Source organism: Toxorhynchites rutilus, chromosome 3, assembly GCF_029784135.1.
Source record: "Toxorhynchites rutilus septentrionalis strain SRP chromosome 3, ASM2978413v1, whole genome shotgun sequence".
Taxonomy (NCBI): domain Eukaryota; kingdom Metazoa; phylum Arthropoda; class Insecta; order Diptera; family Culicidae; genus Toxorhynchites; species Toxorhynchites rutilus.
Genome location: NC_073746.1, coordinates 330150130 through 330168611, shown reverse-complemented (window position 1 = coordinate 330168611; position 18482 = coordinate 330150130). Strand labels below are relative to the sequence as shown.

Sequence of the window (18482 nt, the reverse complement as noted above, 5' to 3'; positions counted from 1 at the left end):
TGCGCGAAGCACACCATAAACAAACATAAACAAACTGCAGCGCGCCAAGCGGTTGCCATAGAAATCATGTGGACAAAACAACATTATTGAATTGGACAACTCATGATCAAGAATTGAGTTCATCAGAATGCGTTAGTTTAATGGTTTAGCTATGTAAATCCGATACAAATGGTGAGCAAGCATGATGTTTACAATATTTATAAGTGTTGTAATCCAGAAAAGGTCTGAATACGTGCCAAATAATCATCTGGTGATCGATTAAAAGTTAGCTCGAATGAGGGGCGCATTGACACAAATAGAAGTTGTATTTTATAATCCTTTAAAACATGTGATTTCGTAAAAATATACTATCAAACTACTATAAATCATGTAAAAGGCAATTTCATTTATATGTTTCGAAACATTCGAAGGCCTTATTTGACACAGGAGCGCTGAGTTAGAGCATTCAAAAAAGTGGGCAAACCATGATCATATTTTCGACTGGACAAACCAAGATCATTTACCCTATTCCTTCGTATTCCGCACATTTCGTAGGTTAGGGCGGGGCCTATTGGTCATTTTTAATAAATTTGACTATAACTTTGTAGTACGATGTTTTGCGTTAGAATGTTATGTACCACAATGAAGCTTATCTTTTACCCTTTCAATGAAAAATAACCAGAGAATCATTTATTAGACATTTTTCTTCTATTTAACGTCTTTATATTCCAGAATAAATTGACCAACTAACCCCACACACGGGGTAAGTTGGTCGGTAAATAATAAGCGTTTTTCCATTAGAAGTTTCCTTCATTATAAATAAATAATTAAATCAAAACAAAAACAGTTAACAAATCTCATGTAGTCAAGTGAAAAAACAAATTAATCAAATTTCGTTGTTGTTGATTAGTCAGGCAATTTTTTGCAACCATTTCGGCTCTCTCTTCCACTTTACGGCGCACCAGAGTTGCCATGTTTGAAGACATGTCTTCATTTTGAAAACAGACATTTTGAAGACATTATGAAATATGTGAATACATTTCAGTATGATAACACACGTGGATTTTTAAAAGAAATTATTTCCAATCAATACTAACTAGTGGTCGAAAATATCGTCAAAAAAGTAGGACTCTAGTCTGAGCGAACGAAGCGGTCTGAATACATCTTGTCTCTAGAAGACATTAGTTCATTTGCGCTCGAAAATTCGAATGATTGTAACATTGCATTTCTACCTGGTATAGCCATAAATTCTGATACACGGAATATTGGCCACAAATCATATTGGCCATAAAAACATCTTAATATAAAATTTCTTTCAAAGTTTTATTAAGCTACTCAACAGCTACAAATTACACACAAAACTTGTTCGAAATGACCTACATTTGCCTTCCAGCATAGGTGGAGACGATCTGACCATTTGTCGATTGCAGCACGCACTACTTCCATAGAAAAGTTGCCCACTGCACGGGTGAGGGCGTGCTTGAGCTACTCAATATCCGGGTGACGAGCCAACAAACCATAGCCTCTAATACGCCCCAAAACTCATAATCGAGTGGGTTCAGGTCTGGGCTACTAGATGGCCAATCTTCTGATGATATGAAATCCGGAACATTGTTTTTGAGCCACGTTTGGGTTGTTTTTGCCTTGTGTGCTGGTGCAGAGACTTGCTGAAAGGACCAATGCTTGTTAGCGAACATTGTTTGGTTAAAATGGTTTTACAATGCCTTCCAAGATGTCCGATTGATATACTTTGGCCGATGTTTTCACCCCCTTTTCGCAAAAATGTAAAATGCCTACCAAACTTCCTACCAAACCATCACAGATGTGGCTTTTTTAACTCTCGGGATAAGCTCAGACGCTTCCCGTGATGACCGAGCATATACACGATCGTTCTGTTTATCAAAAAAATTATCGATTGTGAAAATCTCATCATCGGTAATCAAATTTTGTCTGTTAGCGGTCTTGGCGTATCGCTTGCAGCAATGCTTTTGACTTTTGTTTAGTAGATGTCAATGATTGTAAACAACTGATACTACAAAATTTATTGCGTAATAATGAACTAAAAGTAACAACTTTAAATCCCTGAAAAGAAGGATTATATACGTCTACTACTGTTTGCGTGTAGAGTACGTTTATTCATGTACCAGTATTTATGACTATACGATGTATTATTTTGGGCCTATACTATACAATAGATTAACCTAGATCTTCCAAACGACCACTTCACAATTCGAAGGTTTTCCGGTTACATACCTTTTCAGCAATTAGTTTCATGCTGAAAGCTGAAATAAACAAATATAGTTATCACAGTTCCGTTTTTGTGTGAAAAACTTCCCTCCGATATTATGGTGAAGACATTTGAAAATATCACCTGGCATCCCTGCGGCGCACAACCGGTTTCATGCTTGCATTTGTTTGATGGCATTTGTACCGTTCGCCCCAAAGTATATTGAAATAACCTCCAGGTATGCATCATTACTCGATGCATTATTGCGAGTTGTGATATTCAATGTAAGGGTTTATTATATTCAATGAAAATTTTACAGCAACAAAATATAAATATGACAGTTATACTGCAAGATAACTGTCATATTTATATTTACATTATTATTATACTGGATTGTACGGTGGTTGGTATCAGGTTGTCTCGTTTCAAATACACTGGGTTTAGCAGTAAAACATATGCTTCCTATATTTGTTTATAGCTTGCGTAATAAAACGCGGCATACCTGAGAATTATGCGTTGCTCTCAAACGAGAAATTTGTGTGACCAACTAGCTCCTCTATATATGAAAAAGAATATTCATGAAAATTCAATAAAAAATAACTTTTAAATCGATTTACATCAACATTTAAAACTAATACAAACAATAAACTTTTGTTTTACGTTAGAACCGATTTTTTTCAGGATTATTAACCATTTTCAGAACCTATTTTATAATGCGCAAATAGTGAATGATTTTTGGGAAAATCGGCGTCATGATCGTACCTAATTAATGAAAAGTTTTTCTAATTTGCTTATTTTATTACATCAGCAATTCGCTATTTTTCATCCATAGATCGCAAATTTTTTGGACGCTCAGACTTCAGGATATCGTCACTGACTAACTTACCCCTACGACCAACTAGCCTCGCTCTACCCCACTACACCCAAAATTGATTTTTAGCTCATGTTTTGTCATCCCGATTTATGACATTAAATGAGACATAACATAACAGAAAATGCCATGACTCACAAATTTGTATAATATACATGGTACATTTGTATAATATATTAGGCTGTCAAAAAAGTCCTGCGGTATTTCCGCGAGGTATCGTTGTAAGCGCGTAGTTCTAGTTGTATTCATTGTATCGAGTCATACTATAGCTTGTTGGAAAGCTATAATATAGTCCTTGACAGTGTTTTGTTTGGTTATGTCGTTCGTGAGGTATAGTGTCGCAATGGAGCAAAATAAAGAGAAAACCCGACATATTTTACAGTACTACTATGACAAAGGCCAAAATGCATCTCAAGCTGCCAATAAAATTTGTGCAGTTTATGGACCCAATACAGTTTCCATTTTCACCGCACAACGATGGTTTCAACGTTTTCGTTCTGGTGTAGAGGTCGTCGAAAATGCGCCACGCTCCAGAAGGCCTGTCGTCGAAAATTGCGACAAAATCGCTGAAATTGCCGAGAAAGACCGGCATAGTAGCAGCCGTAGCATCGGCCAAGAGCTGGGGATAAGTCATCAAACCGTTATTAACCATTTGAAGAAGCTTGGATTCACAAAGAAGCTCGATGTATGGGTGCCACACACGTTGACACAAAAAAACATCTTTGACCGTATCGACGCATGTGAATCGCTGCTGAAACGCAACAAAATCGACCCGTTTCTGAAGCGGATGGTGACTGGCGATGAAAAGTGGGTCACTTACGACAACGTGAAGCGCAAACGGTCGAGGTCGAAGCCCGCTGAAGCGGCTCAGACGGTGGCCAAGCCCTCATTAACGGCCAGGAAGGTTCTGCTGTGTGTTTGGTGGGATTGTCAAGGAATAATCTGTTATGAGCTGTTTCCATATGGCCAAATGCTCAATTCGGACCTGTACTGCCAACAACTGTACCGCTTGAAGGTAGCACTCATGAAGAAGAGGCCATCTTTGATAAACAGAGGCCGCATTGTCTTCCATCAGGAAAACGCCAGGCCACACACTTCTTTGGTGACGCGCCAGAAGCTCCGGGAGCTCGGATGGGAGGTTCTTTTGCATCCGCCGTATAGTCCGGACCTTGCACCAAGTGACTACCACCTGTTTTTGTCCATGGCGAACGAGCTAGGTAGTCAGAAGTTAGCCACAAAAGAGGGCTGTGAAAATTGGTAATCCGAGTTTTTTGCCAATAAGGAAGCGAGTTTCTATAACAGGGGTATTATGAAGTTGGCATCTCGTTGGGAACAAGTCATCGAACAAAACGACGCATTGACTTAAAACAGATGATTGTAACTAAATTTATGAACAAATGAAAATTCAAAAAAAATACCGCAGGACTTTTTTGACAGCCTAATACATGGTACAGCAATATACGATAAATACGAGCGAGCGAAACAAAAGACAAATAAGCTTTCCGCATACTTTGCCACATACACGGCCCAGACCGAGATAGATATTGTTCTCCTTCATGCGCCCCTTTATGAAATAAAGTTAACGTTAATAACTATTTTCATTGTGAACGAATTCTCATGATTTGAATACCAGATTTGTTTGATATGCTATACATTACAATTCGCTAATCTCTAAACGGTTTAAATTCATGAAAACTGGAAGAACTTCCTTTTTTCCCACACATTTGTTCTGCCGATTTGTGTGTTAACTCTACCCGTATTTTGAATGCTTATAACTCGAACATTTCTTAACAGATCGGAAAGATGTTTGCATCAATTGATAGGAAATATTTCTACGCGTCTATCACAATTGATAAAATCTTATTTTTCATTACTAGAGGTGAATTAACTTTCGCGGTTCCAGAACTACGTAAACATGAGATGTGCAATAATTTCAGTGGGAAATATAAAATACAATGATCGTTTAACAATTCTTCTGTTCACATATTTTGATAGTCCTAGGTATCATATCCAACGTAAAAGGACGTTCATCAAATTTATTTGTAACGAAGAACATAATCTATTAGAAAAATTTGGATGCATTCTAAAATAATATTCGAAGTGGTAAACAAGTGGATTGTATAATATAATTGCGTAGTTCTACGTCGAAAATATGCGGTCGTGTCCTAGATACAACCTCTTACAGTGTTTTGGCACAATCCCAAATGAAATGAGAAAAGAAAACAGAAAGAGATGTCTGCACGCATACATACAAACCATTTTCAAGCTTTATTTGTGCATTTGACTCTCATTATTTGTGCATTTGACTCTCCAGCACACTAAATGGCATCATTTCTGCCGAAGATGAAATGTTTTCTGCCAACGCTAGTTTGGGTATAGGACAATAAAATTTCTGGGCCCTGGAATGCGTCGAATTTTGTAAAGTTATCCAGAAACAATAGAAGTGAATCAATTCGGAGAAATCACATAAACTGTCGTTCTTTGAACTCATTTCATCTATCCATCATTTTTCATTCATTTCATTCTCTGACTCTTTAAACCATTACTTCGTTGGCTTCGTAGATTTCGACATCGTCGCTAGCGAATAAATTGCGTTTTCGAGGAATTGTTTCGGGAACATTGCGAATCAAATCACTTGCACGAGCTTCTCTAGCTTACATCAATTTTAGGCCACCTCCAAATAGACAAATTCTCCGATTTTTTTTCTAACATAGTTGTTGTTCCAGACTGATCTAAATTGATTACTATAATACAATTATTTGTTAGCAGAGGAATACAGTTATAGCACATCAAAATGCTATAACTTCATTTATTCACATATGCTATATTGACTCAACCTTCACAAATAGTGATGAAAAGAGTACGTTTCTAATTAAGTGAAATTCGTCAGTCTTTAATATACGGTAATCATCTAAGGAATATTCAATGAATATTTAAAGCCACATGCAAATTCACTTTTCTCCGTAATCGTAATTCTTCACACACGTTTAACTTCTCTTGTGGAGCCTTCGTATTTCATCACCCCACATCCACATAAATAACACAATTTTACAAAACGACACCCTGAATTCATCAAACGTAAATAAAACACAAAACGCTTCTCGCTGACGACAAAAGCAAAATGCCTTCTGTCTGTATGTCTCCGCTTCCATGACGAGAGAAGAAGAATAATGGAAGCATGGAAGGCTTCCGTGCGCAAATTATGCTTTTGCGTCTATTGTTCCACACTCTCTGTACGACTTTACACCACAGCAGCACAGCCCTGCTGCCACATAACAGGAGAAACAGGAGAAAAATTTAACAGAAATTGAATCGAGTAGACCTTGGCTTTATCTAATATCCTTTATCTCCGTATTTGGCACGAAAGGAGCACTGCCATCGGAGCGGTTATCAAGATGAAGCCTACTGCTACTGAGACAGTTACAAATAAAATTTTCCGTGAAAGACATGGAGTTTATTGTTTGAACTTGGCTGAGGACTTTGCCATGTTCTGATTGTTAGAATCTTGTACAATAAATCACCGCCGGAAGTGTACAGTTTTAATAAATGAAAATTATTTAATGGAGCCACTTTCTATCCCTGTGTGTCCCCAAGCGCTGCCCCCAATGAGGGGCAACATTGATGAGAAACAAATGGAACGGATGTTAATGTTTAACTTTGTTTCCTGTTCTTTTTTTTCGAAATCAGAGTGGCGTTGTTTGTACTTTTTGTCCCGAGCATAAGCTCCATCGCATCAGTGTATTCAATTGAATTATTGTAGAAGAGGAAAATCACACTTAAATTTTAACAATACTCGAGAACATTTAATTGAATTGGTAACCACTGTATACCACCACTGCCACAGATTGATGTTCAGATTCTGGTGCTTATTTGAAATTATCAAACAGATAATGGCACTCTATTATCTATAATTGTTGTTTGTCACTCGGATGCATCTTCCGAATCATCAAATCCTTCTACTAAATTTGACTGGCTGTCATATGGGGTTCCCTTTGAATTAGTTTAACAATATTTGACAGTGTTTCTAGAATTATGAATTCTTTATTTTAACGGTTTTTTAGGCATCCTTCCTCGTTTAGAAGGAACCATAGATGTGGACTTCCAATTGCATTTAGGAATTCCAACAAGCGAAACACTTTTCTCCAGAACATCTTCGTCACGATACTGTTCAAGGAATCTAATTCCCTAACCAAGGTGATATTTATGCTTTTGAATGACAACCGGTTGACAAACTCATGGGAATTGCACGAATCGAGCCCACTCTTCCTGGAACCCGAGACTTGGATACTTTTAACCCTGAAGTTTAAAAATAAAATTCAAAAGGCACTCTATGAGAAAATTTTTAGAGAGTGAGATTTTTAGAGTTTACTGCTAAAGCTCCCAAATCGGTTTCTTGAAATTGTTGAGTCAAGCCACTTTCGTGTTGCATTCTAACTAATACCAACTCAGCGTAGTTCATAAATAGAATTCGGCACCGAACGCGGATGTCATTTTTACCTCGAAAACGAATGTAAGGGGTCATCCATAAGCGATTTGACAGTTTGGTGTCTCCGTGTATACGAACTCTCAACACATTTCAACGATCTATCAATGTCAAAACGTTAAACAAAGTCAACATTTTCATCATGGTGAAGTACACGAGCGAGCAACGTATAATTATTATTAAAAATTGCTACGGAAATTCGGAGCTGGTGGTTGCATCCTTAATAGAGCGTACTCCAATTTTCGGCCGTAATGATCGTCCCAGCCGACAGGCTATGCATAGTTTAGTGACCAAATTTGAGTCTATATTTTCGCTGTTGGATGTTTCCGTGTCAACATGAAGCCGGCCCGCATGTAGCAACGAAAATATCGCAGCCGCAAGTGAATACATCCGAAATGACTACAATCAGTCAATTGAACGGCGTTCTCAAGAGTTGGGTATCTCCCAAACTTCATTGTGGCTTATTTTGAGGAAAGATCTTGGGCTACATCCTCATTAGATCAATTTGGTTCAAGCACTAAAGCCACTTGACCATATGAAGCGCCGAAACCTCTCTGATTGGGCTCTGGAGAATATTGAAGAAAATGAGGCTCATTTCTGACTGAAGGGCTTTGTCAACAAGCAGAACATGCGTTATTGGTCAGATGCAAACCCACATGTGCTACAAGAAACACCATTGCATCCGCAAAAAATATTGTTTGGTGTGGTTTTCATGCCGTATTTCTTCGTCGATAAGAAAGATCGTTATGTTACCGTCAATGGAGAGCGCGATCGCATCGTGTTGGAAGATTATTTTCGGCCAATTGGAAGATCTTAACATCAATGATATGTGGTTTCAACAAGACGCTGCCACCTGGGTCTTCTAATTGACCCTTTACAATTTCCTTTTATTATAAATTTCTTAGTACTTCTACCAAAACTCGTCATTGTAATATCAAATTATTTTCAGACACAATTCTCGTTCAATGAATTGGGCCGGTGGTTTCACTCGATTATCCCTAAGATTAGCCTCAAACCGTGGTTCAAAAGTCTGGACTTGAGTCGGGACTTTATTCGCACCTTCTCCCGACTCATGTCCAATCACTGTTCGTTAGATGCACTACTCTTCCGTTTCAATCTTGCCAGCAGCAATCTCTGCGTTTGTGGCCAAGGTTATCACGACATCGAGCACATTGTTTGGTCGTGCGAGGTGTATCTGGTCGCCAGATCGAATTTAAAAAACTCCCTTCGGGCCCGAGGAAGACAGCCCAATGTGCCGGTGAGAGATGTGTTGGCTCGGTTAGACCTTGATTACATGTCCCATATATATGTTTACCTTAAAGCTATAGATCTTCGTGTGTGATTGCCCCTACATCCTTATACCCTCCTTTCCTTCCTTTGTGGGTAATTCGTCCCCTTGCTATAAATAGTAGAATAAGTTGAAATGTAAATACACTATAGATATACGAATAGATTTATAAATTGAGTGTTCATCAACATTGTTACAATTTCCTTATATCCCATCCTTCTCCTAAAAATATGTCACCCTCCTAAACTCGAGTACACCGCGAGTAATCGGTTTTCCACCTTACTAACCATAGATGTAAGAAAATTGTTTATATATATAGTTTTAAAATTATATTTAAGAATTCGGCTCCTTTAAACTTAAGTAACTGAGCCTGTAAAAATAAACGAATTAAAAAAAAAAAATTCTCGTTCAAGATTGTTCAATCACTTGCGATACAGAAAATATAATAAAATGATGACATCTCGAATCGGACGATTCCTTCCTCGAGTTTTGCGCTTACCCCTTCGCTAGATTATTTAATTTCGTTTACTTAATTAGTTTACGAGTTATGCAGAAATTTATATTTCATTTGTATGTAGAGGAGGTGGGGTAAAATAGACATGTTAAGAAGAACTTCAATTATACCTTTGGAAACTCATGTTTCCCAAAACTTTGATGCAATTTCTTGCAATTCAATATACTGTTTTTCTACCTAATTGGCCAAATATTTCACAAAAAAAAATGTTTTTCAATGTTGTTTATTAAAATTAAAACAGACCGAAAAGTACAACTTTTTTTTCGATGCGGGTATAATTGACATGTAGTGGGGGTAATATAGACAGGTTTGTAATATATGAAGCGTAGAGGTTTATCGATCGCAAGAGAAATAATTTTATTCAACCAAGGTCTGAACTCAATACGAATGTCCGTTAAATGATAAAAAAATCGAATTAATCCACCTAGAAGAGATATCGTACTTTTCAGCAGTAAAAACGGACATACCCTCAACTATTTTAATTTTGGATCCAGTCAGCTTCTAAACAGTCCACATTTGGCGATTTTATTTTCTATTTATAGACGCAAGGCATTCCTTAGGAATAGATTAAACAGACTTTTCACAGTTCATCTCATTCCCACTGCCAACTGTCCGTTTTAACCCACCAGTACAATTATTTCAATAATTGAAATTTTTCCACTCAAAAATAAATTTACTTTTCCGTACATACATAATATCGCTTCTCTGTTAACTCACAAACCGAAATATAACCATCAGCGAATTGAATTTTGATATTCATCCACTAAAAATGCTTAATATCGAATATATCGAAATTAATATTTTTTATTTCCCTTTTCCACTTTTGATCGGTATTCATTGCCATAGGGTGGCTCAAATATTATGGAATAACATGTAGAAGGTGTTCTCATTTACAGAAATCGGAAATTCAAAATGTAACTATACAAATCAACCACTTGTCAATATTACCCCCTCTATCCATATTACCCGCGGTTCCCCTATGTTTTTGGAGGCAATCTTTGACATAAACTTCCTGGTTGATGGTGTCGATTGTTACAAAATGCTGCTCTTCTCTCCACACAAGCATATCGCCTGCCAAACCAGATATTTCTTTGTGAATTTCGACAATTCAATGTTTTTAAATGTCTCTGTCACCTTGCCTCTTCCCATCGCTGTGTAGAATTCTCGTCCCGGAAGCTGGTTAAAGTAGGTTTTGACATATGTCTCCTCATCCATAACGATACGGTCGAATTTGCTCAACATCGTCATGTACAACTTCCGTGTCCTTGTATTGGCCATTTTGTTTTGCTTTTCGTCGCAGTTCGGGGTCTTTACCTTTTTGTACGTTGACAGCCCAGCTCTTTTCTTGGTGCGTTGCACCGTGGTGTGGGACACTTCGACTTTATCTGCCACATATCGGATTGATAAGTTTGAACTCCTCGTGGTTGTCCTCTTCACCGTTTGGGTTGTCTGTTCGACCTTCGGGATGCGGTTTCCTCCACCCAGGCTTCCGAATTGTAGTCAACCTCTCCCCAAACACTCTAATCACTTTAGACACCGTCGTTTGAGGCAAATTGAGCTTTTTCGCTAACTGATTATGCGACAAAAGCGGAAATTCTTGGAGCGCGTGCAGAATTTTTCAACGCCATTCCTCTTCCGTGTTGGCCATTTTGATAACTAAAGAGCTTGTGCCGGAAACAAAGTAGGCACATCGTTCTACACACCTTTACCAACAAAACTAGGGGCTTCCCTTTTTTTTAAATAATCGACTTTGGGATTAATGCTACGTTGAAGTTAAGCACTTTTTGGTCGTTCCAAACTATAAAAAACAAATACTATCCATCATTACGAAAACAAAATTCAAATTTACATCGATGGCCTCAAAACTACGCCGGAAACTAAAACACGTCTTCTAGACGAGCAGCAAACTTGTGATCACTTCTATGAGGTACATTTTCACAAATTTGCAATAAAACATTTCCGATGTTCTGATGCAGCACTTCAAAGCAGAGATCGACATCCGTTTTCACGCACAAGGAAAAATGATTGTTTCACATTTACCCGAAGGACATTCACCCGAATGTAACAGATACTCGAATGCGACAGGTACCCAAATGGAACATCTACCCGAATTAACATTTACCCGAATGTGATATTTACCCGAATGCAATATTTACCCGAGAGTAACATTTACCCGAATGTAATATCTACAGCTGTTTTATTAGAAGCTTTTTTTCATATTGGGTTGGGGAAAAAGAAATGTCGTATATTGTCAATATATGGCAACACTTAAACATATCTTGTGTTGTACTCATCGCATCGGGTATAGTATAGACCATAAAACCGTTTGGAACCATTTGCAGAAGATTGGATTGGAGTTGACGCAAACAAATCTTTTAGACCGAATCAATGCCTGCGATGCACTGCTGAAACGGAACGAGCTCGACCCATTTTTGAAGAAGATGGTGACTGGTGATGAAAAGTGGATCACGTACGACAACCTGAAGCGAAAAGGTCGTGGTCGAAGCGCGGTGAGCCGGCCCAAACCATCGCCAAACCCGGATTGACGGCCAGGAAGTTTTTGCTGTGTGTTTGGTGGGATTGGAAGGGAATCATCCACTATGAGCTGCTCAACTATGGCCAGACTCTCAACTCGGTTCTCTACTGTGAGCAGCTTGACCGTTTGAAGCAGGCGATTGACCAGAAGCGGCCAGAAATGATCAATAGGAATGGTGTTGTTTTCCACCAGGACAACGCTCGGCCTCACACATCTTCGATGACCCGCCAGAAGCTACGGGAGCTCGGATGGGATGTCCTACTGCACTCACCGTATAGTCCGGACCTGGCTCCAAGTGATTATCATCTCTTCCGGTCCATGCAAAACGCTCTTGGTGATACTAAGTTGGCTTGCGAAAACTGGCTGTCTGAGTTTTTTGCAAACTAGGGGGGGGGGTCAACAAGTTTGCGAACAAAACGACACATATTTGACATAAATTGGATAATTTTAAGTATGTTAAATAAAGCGTCAAATTTCGATCAGAAATGCGAAATTTTTTGTTTCTTTTCTTTTTTCCCCAACCCAATATTAATAAATCATAATAATATATTACTGTAGTAATAAAATTATTAATTTTGTATGAATAAAGAAAGACTTTCAAATTCAATTATACACATTATCAACGTAGTCCATACTTGTAGAAAAATGTTGTTATTTTCAAGCAGTCGACACGAAATTCATAAAATGATTTATTGAAATCTGTTAAAAAAAAAGGAATAAACACAGACAATGCGTTGGAAGAAAAAAAAGAACAGTATCATAATACAATGAGATTTCAGAGCATTTACGAGAAACAAGGTCACACGAATACCATTTATATGGATAGAAGGTTTACCCGAATGGTGAACAATCCCGAATGAGAAAGAAAGAAACATTCAAAAAAAATTTTTATTTAATAAAGGGTGTGTCATATCAAATTGCATCACGGAAAAAACGCTGTAGAAATTCGCCCAGTAGACCGATCCTTTTGAAAATTTTAGGCAGTAAAATAAAAACTATTAAACAACTTTTGGCATTTTCTTTTTATTCATACTTCGAGCCCAAGCCCGTATGCTCGCACCTTCCTCTTTACCCCGTCCATAAGGTTCTGTACAACGTCAGGTTGTAGTTTTTTTGAACAGAAATCCATTTTCTCTTGAAGTCCGCCTCCGATTTGACAACTTCTGGGTTCTTCCGGAGGGCCTGCTTCATAATCGCCCAATATTTCTCTATTGGGCGAAGCTCCGGCGCGTTGGGCGGGTTCATTTTCTTTGGCACGAAGGTGACCCCGTTGGCTTCGTACCACTCCAACACGTCCTTTGAATAGTGGCACGAAGCGAGATCCGGCCAGAAGATGGTCGGGCCCTCGTGCTGCTTCAATAGTGGTAGTAAGCGCTTCTGTAGGCACTCCTTAAGGTAAACCTGCCCGTTTACCGTGCCGGTCATCACGAAGGGGGCGCTCCGCTTTCCGCAAGAGCAGATCGCTTGCCACACCATGTACTTTTTTACAAACTTGGATAGTTTCTGCTTGCGAATCTCCTCCGGAACGCTGAATTTGTCCTCTGCGGAGAAGAACAACAGGCCCGGCAGCTGACGAAAGTCCGCTTTGACGTAGGTTTCGTCGTCCATTACCAGGCAATGCGGCTTCGTCAGCATTTCGGTGTACAGCTTCCGGGCTCGCGTCTTCCCCACCATGTTTTGCCTTTCGTCGCGGTTAGGAGCCTTCTGAACCTTGTATGTATGCAGGCCCTCCCGCTGCTTGGTCCGCTGGACGAATGAACTTGACATATTCAGCTTATTGGCGACATCCCGGACCGAACTTCTTGGATCACGTCTAAACTGCTTAACTACGCGCTTGTGATCTTTTTCACTGACGGAGCATTCATTTTTGCCGTTCTTCACCTTCCGGTCGATGGTTAGGTTCTCGAAGTATCGTTTTAGTACTCTGCTGACCGTGGATTGGACGATTCCCAGCATCTTACCGATGTCCCGATGTGACAACTCCGGATTCTCGAAATGAGTGCGCAGGATTAATTCACGACGCTCTTTTTCGTTCGACGACATTTTTCCAAATTTACGAAAAATTGACAGTGAAGCATGGCCAACGTGATCTATACACACACTCTTATCTGATTATAAGCGAAAGCTGAAGATATAATTCCTAAAAATTAAATTTCTACAGCGTTTTTTCCTTGATGCAATTTGATGTGACACACCCTTTAATATTGATAATAAATTAAAATCAGTTGAACACCACCCGACATAGAAGCTCAAAGTCAAGGGGGGAATGCTTTTCGTAATTATTGAATTAAGATATTTTAATGTAATGGGGATGAAGTTTCCATCTAGCGTGGATAGGGAATCAAGGTGGCCCCAAGTCGTCGAGGTAACGCACACAGTTTTGCTTGCGAGAGGCCGATGCTTCCGACGGTGGGCCGGCGGCCGACTCGGATTGCGTCATCTTGGAGAACTCGCCCCCATTACTTTGCTCTTCCATGTTGTTTTGATTTAATCTTGTTTGTCTACATGAGATTTGACAAAACTCACAATCAGCTTCGTCGGAATTTTTGCTTCTTCATTCGGGTAAATGTAGCATTCGGGTAAATGTCGCATTTGGGCATCGGTTACATTCGAGTAAATGTTGCATTCGTGTAAATGTCGCATCCGGGTTTTTGTTGCATTCGAGGAAATGTTCATTCGGGTATATGTTGCATTCGGGTAAATGTGTTTTGGATGAATGGTATTTGGGTGAATGGGACACAACCGGGAAAAATAGTTGGGATTGTGAGAGGCGATTCGCGATGACAGACGAATAGTGCCGACGTCTGGTGGCGACTTTCAATTAAGGGCCATGATTCGGGCCCAAACTCGTTAGTGTTATCCCTATCAGATTAGAAGAGCGAAGTCAGTTTTCAAATGTTAAAATTTGAATGATTTTTTTTTCAATATGTTATTTAATTGTATGAAACACTTATTTCTGACTTTTATGTATCCATTTGTCTATACATTTGTCTACACATTGTTAACGAAACTTTTCATTATAATATTATATAATATTAGAACCACAAAATGTTTTAATTTGTTCAAATTTTAAATGGAAATTTATAGTACTGAAGTAGAGTAAAAATAATGACATAACTAAAAAGTTATTAAAAAATTTCAATACATTCTAAAATAATATTCGAAGTGATAAGCAAGCGAATAGTTCTATGTCGAAAATGCACATGTCCTAGATACAATCCTTTACAATTTTTTTGGACATATCCTGCTGCGGTGCCGTCTGAAGGGTACACGAAATTAACAAACACGAAAGAACAGGACATTATTTGTGTTTATACCCACACATTTCCCACATATTTTTTTGGGATGTTTACAATGTTAACAATCTCGCTCAACTTCTATTTCCGATCATTTTACTACAAAATACCATGTTTTTGTTTCACTATAATTTCCGATGTTCTCTCTCTTGTTCTTCCAGCGTATGCACACTTGTTTGATTCATATCTCCTTTGATATCAATTGCGGATACGTAGATCTCTAGGTATTCGAAATATATTCATTTTTCACAAAATATACAACACGTCTATTCCAATAGCTTTTCAAATAAAATCGATGAGAACGTTCATGTGATGTCTCCAGTGTCTTAGAATATCAACAAATATTCACGAGTAACGAATATGATTTTATTTCCGTGTAAATGACTTTTTTTTCAGCTTGAAACACACTGCCCTCATTATATTGATGACAATAACAAACGAGTTCATTTTGTTCATATCGCTGGTGCATGAACAAATTTGCTATAATGAATGAATGCGGCATTGAGTGGGGTTCATAACTTCGCTGTTATTTATACTTTGAATATCAAAAGCAACAAATTGATATTTCTCACATTCGAAACGATATTCGTTCTGGCATTGATTTCGAGCCAAAATTTAAAAATAAAATAAAATTAGTCAGGCTGGATCATTTAGAGAACAAAAACGCCAGAGTTCGATGAAACGATCTTTGCAAGAAATCGCGCAGGATTTTGTTTGGCGAGACGGTAACAACGGCATCGCGAACGATCCCTAAACACCTTATTGCAATTGAATAACAATTGCTCCTAGACTCGATGGTCAAATGGATTACAACATATCATAATCTTCTTGTTGCCTGCGTTGATTTGGAAGGACTTAAGCATCAGTACAATCCGACCTACATAAAAACCAGCCGCACACAGCTACCTCTGGTATTCATTTCACACAGCTGATATTCATTTGGCTAAAATGAAATTCTGTTCTGGCATTGTGAATAATCAAGATGAAAATGACATTGGGTGGAAAAATAAACATCAAAACATATTGATGAACAAAAGTTCATTTGCTCATATTCACTGGTTGCTTGGATCTGTCATTTTGATTTTCGTTTGGAGTATATAGGTTTTCGATGCAACCTAGCCCGAAAATATAAGCTTTCGAGCTAAACGAAGATGATTTTTTTCAACACTGGATGTCTCATATAAGATAACTTTTTTCACGAAAAATACTATTTACTCACTGCAATGCCGTCTATGTATCAATACAAAAAACTTTTCGGTCCATGTACTAATTAGAGAACGAAAATTAAAACCTAAACTTTTAATTGAGCATTATACTTCTGAATTACTTGTTGCACCAGATTACATCCACTGCGTGTACGTAATTCGATATTTAAGCATTCGCTCCTTATGGTTAAACGGCCCATAAAAAACAATTCTGGTACTTTAACGACTTTGAAAGCTTCTCCAAAGCGGGAAACGAGCGCTTCTACTGCCAAACAGAAGATAACTTCCGGACGTGGATATGTTTACAAAACGAGGCTCAATTATTGTATGCTGCATCATGATTCATCCAGAAACGGCATGCCACATACTTTTTCCGACGTTTCCTTGATGATCTCGCTCGTTCTTGTTTTTTGTTTTTCATCCGGTAGCTCTCTTCCAGTGTGTTTATGTATTTCCTGTTAATTTTTCGACATTTTACCCCATGGTGGAAGTTTTACGCAATTCCGACGAGTTGACTGAAATTGGGGCCGATGAAGAAAATTGTTTACCACCCGTGGTGAATTCGTCGAAAAAGCATCCACTAGTTAATATCATTGGCACGAAAAACAACGCCACCATCAGGCCTAGCAGCCGGCTTCGGATGTAGGTAGGAATAAATGCGAATACCCACACATTGGGGGAGTTTTCGGAGTTATAACCATTTAAACCAGGTTGAATTTCTTTTTTCCGAGAAAAAAAAGGCATAACTGTGGTCATCCTTCTATTGCAGAAAACAATTTTCGCCCGATGGCTCACATGATTCCATTTATTATTGTTGAAAACAAAACGATGAATCAACACCCTGCCAACAAAAGTAGCAAAATATAACTCAGTGGATTTTCTTTTTCCAGCCCGTGATCCATTAACGTGTTTGTAAAAACGAGATGTAATCAAAACGAAAACAATCGTCAATAATCCAACCCAATAAACGATTGATAATAAAAACAGCCCGACCACTATAAAATGCTGCTATGAAGAATCCAGCGTTTCGCATTATATTAACACTCGTATCGTTGCACCATGTCACCGGATCCATACAAGGTACCACCGATACGCACATTTCCTACCCCTTTCACGCCCACCACCCACGTTTTCCCCCGCTCGCCTTTCCTTTGTTTCCCCTTCCTCTCACGAAAATGTAAATAAATGTTAAAACTTTGAATGCTCTTTTGTTTTCCGCTCCCTCGGCAGCAGTCGGCAAAATCGGGCTTAATGATAACGCATTCAAAACATTACCGAGGAACTTTTGGCAAGAAATACCCTCCCCCTACACGGACCTACCAGATGACGATTTTGACGACGAGTCGGAGGAAACCACCACCCACGATCCGTATCCGTTTTTCGACGATACGAACATGACGGCAAACGTTACCACACAGCTTGGCACCGACGTGTATTTGCATTGTCGCGTAAACGATTTAAGAGAACGAACGGTGAGTTAATTAAAACGCAAAGTGTCATCCGGTAGGAAGCTGCTAATGTATACACCATATCAATAACACAACATCACAGGTTTCCTGGGTGCGCCGGAAAGGTGACGAAACTCACCTAATTACAGTTGGCCGCCACACCTACAGCAGTGATTCCCGCTACACCTTGCAGTATCAATTGCCTAATGATTGGCAACTTCTGATACAGTATGCAAATGAGCGAGATGAGGGACACTACGAGTGCCGTATTTCTTCCCATCCCCCCTTGGTATACCTCGTTTATCTAATCGTTGTTGGTAAGTGTCTGGTGAGCCATAATGGTCTGAGGTCCTGCGTACATGTTCATGTGTTGAAAACGCAGTCAATCATTGAATAAGGATTTTCACACGGGCATTTAACTTCCGCCGCACACTTTAACTCCTTTCCAGTGCCAAAAGTGGAGATCGTCGACGAACGAGGAGCAGCAACTGTGGATAAGTTTTACAAAGCCGGCAGTACCATCGAGCTCAAGTGTATCATCAGCAAAGTTCCACAACCAACCAGTTACGTGACGTGGAAGCACGGTATGAGGATGCTGAATTATGACACCAGTCGGGGCGGTATAAGGTAATTAA

At 38.9% G+C, this 18482-nt stretch overlaps 1 protein-coding gene across 3 annotated transcripts in view; it reads left to right on the top strand.

The window, feature by feature from the left end:
* The window catches only part of LOC129776197 (peroxidasin), an 89473-nt gene that overhangs the window by 41988 nt on the left and 29003 nt on the right, over window positions 1-18482 (top strand). For 2 of the 3 annotated variants that reach the window (XM_055781696.1, XM_055781698.1), the window contains exons 2-5: window positions 17290-17479; window positions 17630-17871; window positions 17951-18164; window positions 18297-18474. In XM_055781696.1, coding sequence (XP_055637671.1) covers window positions 17410-17479; window positions 17630-17871; window positions 17951-18164; window positions 18297-18474 — 704 coding nt within the window. In that variant the 5' untranslated portion in view covers window positions 17290-17409. The remainder of the gene's footprint in view (window positions 1-17289; window positions 17480-17629; window positions 17872-17950; window positions 18165-18296; window positions 18475-18482) is intronic. The other variant, XM_055781697.1, reaches the window with a different exon arrangement.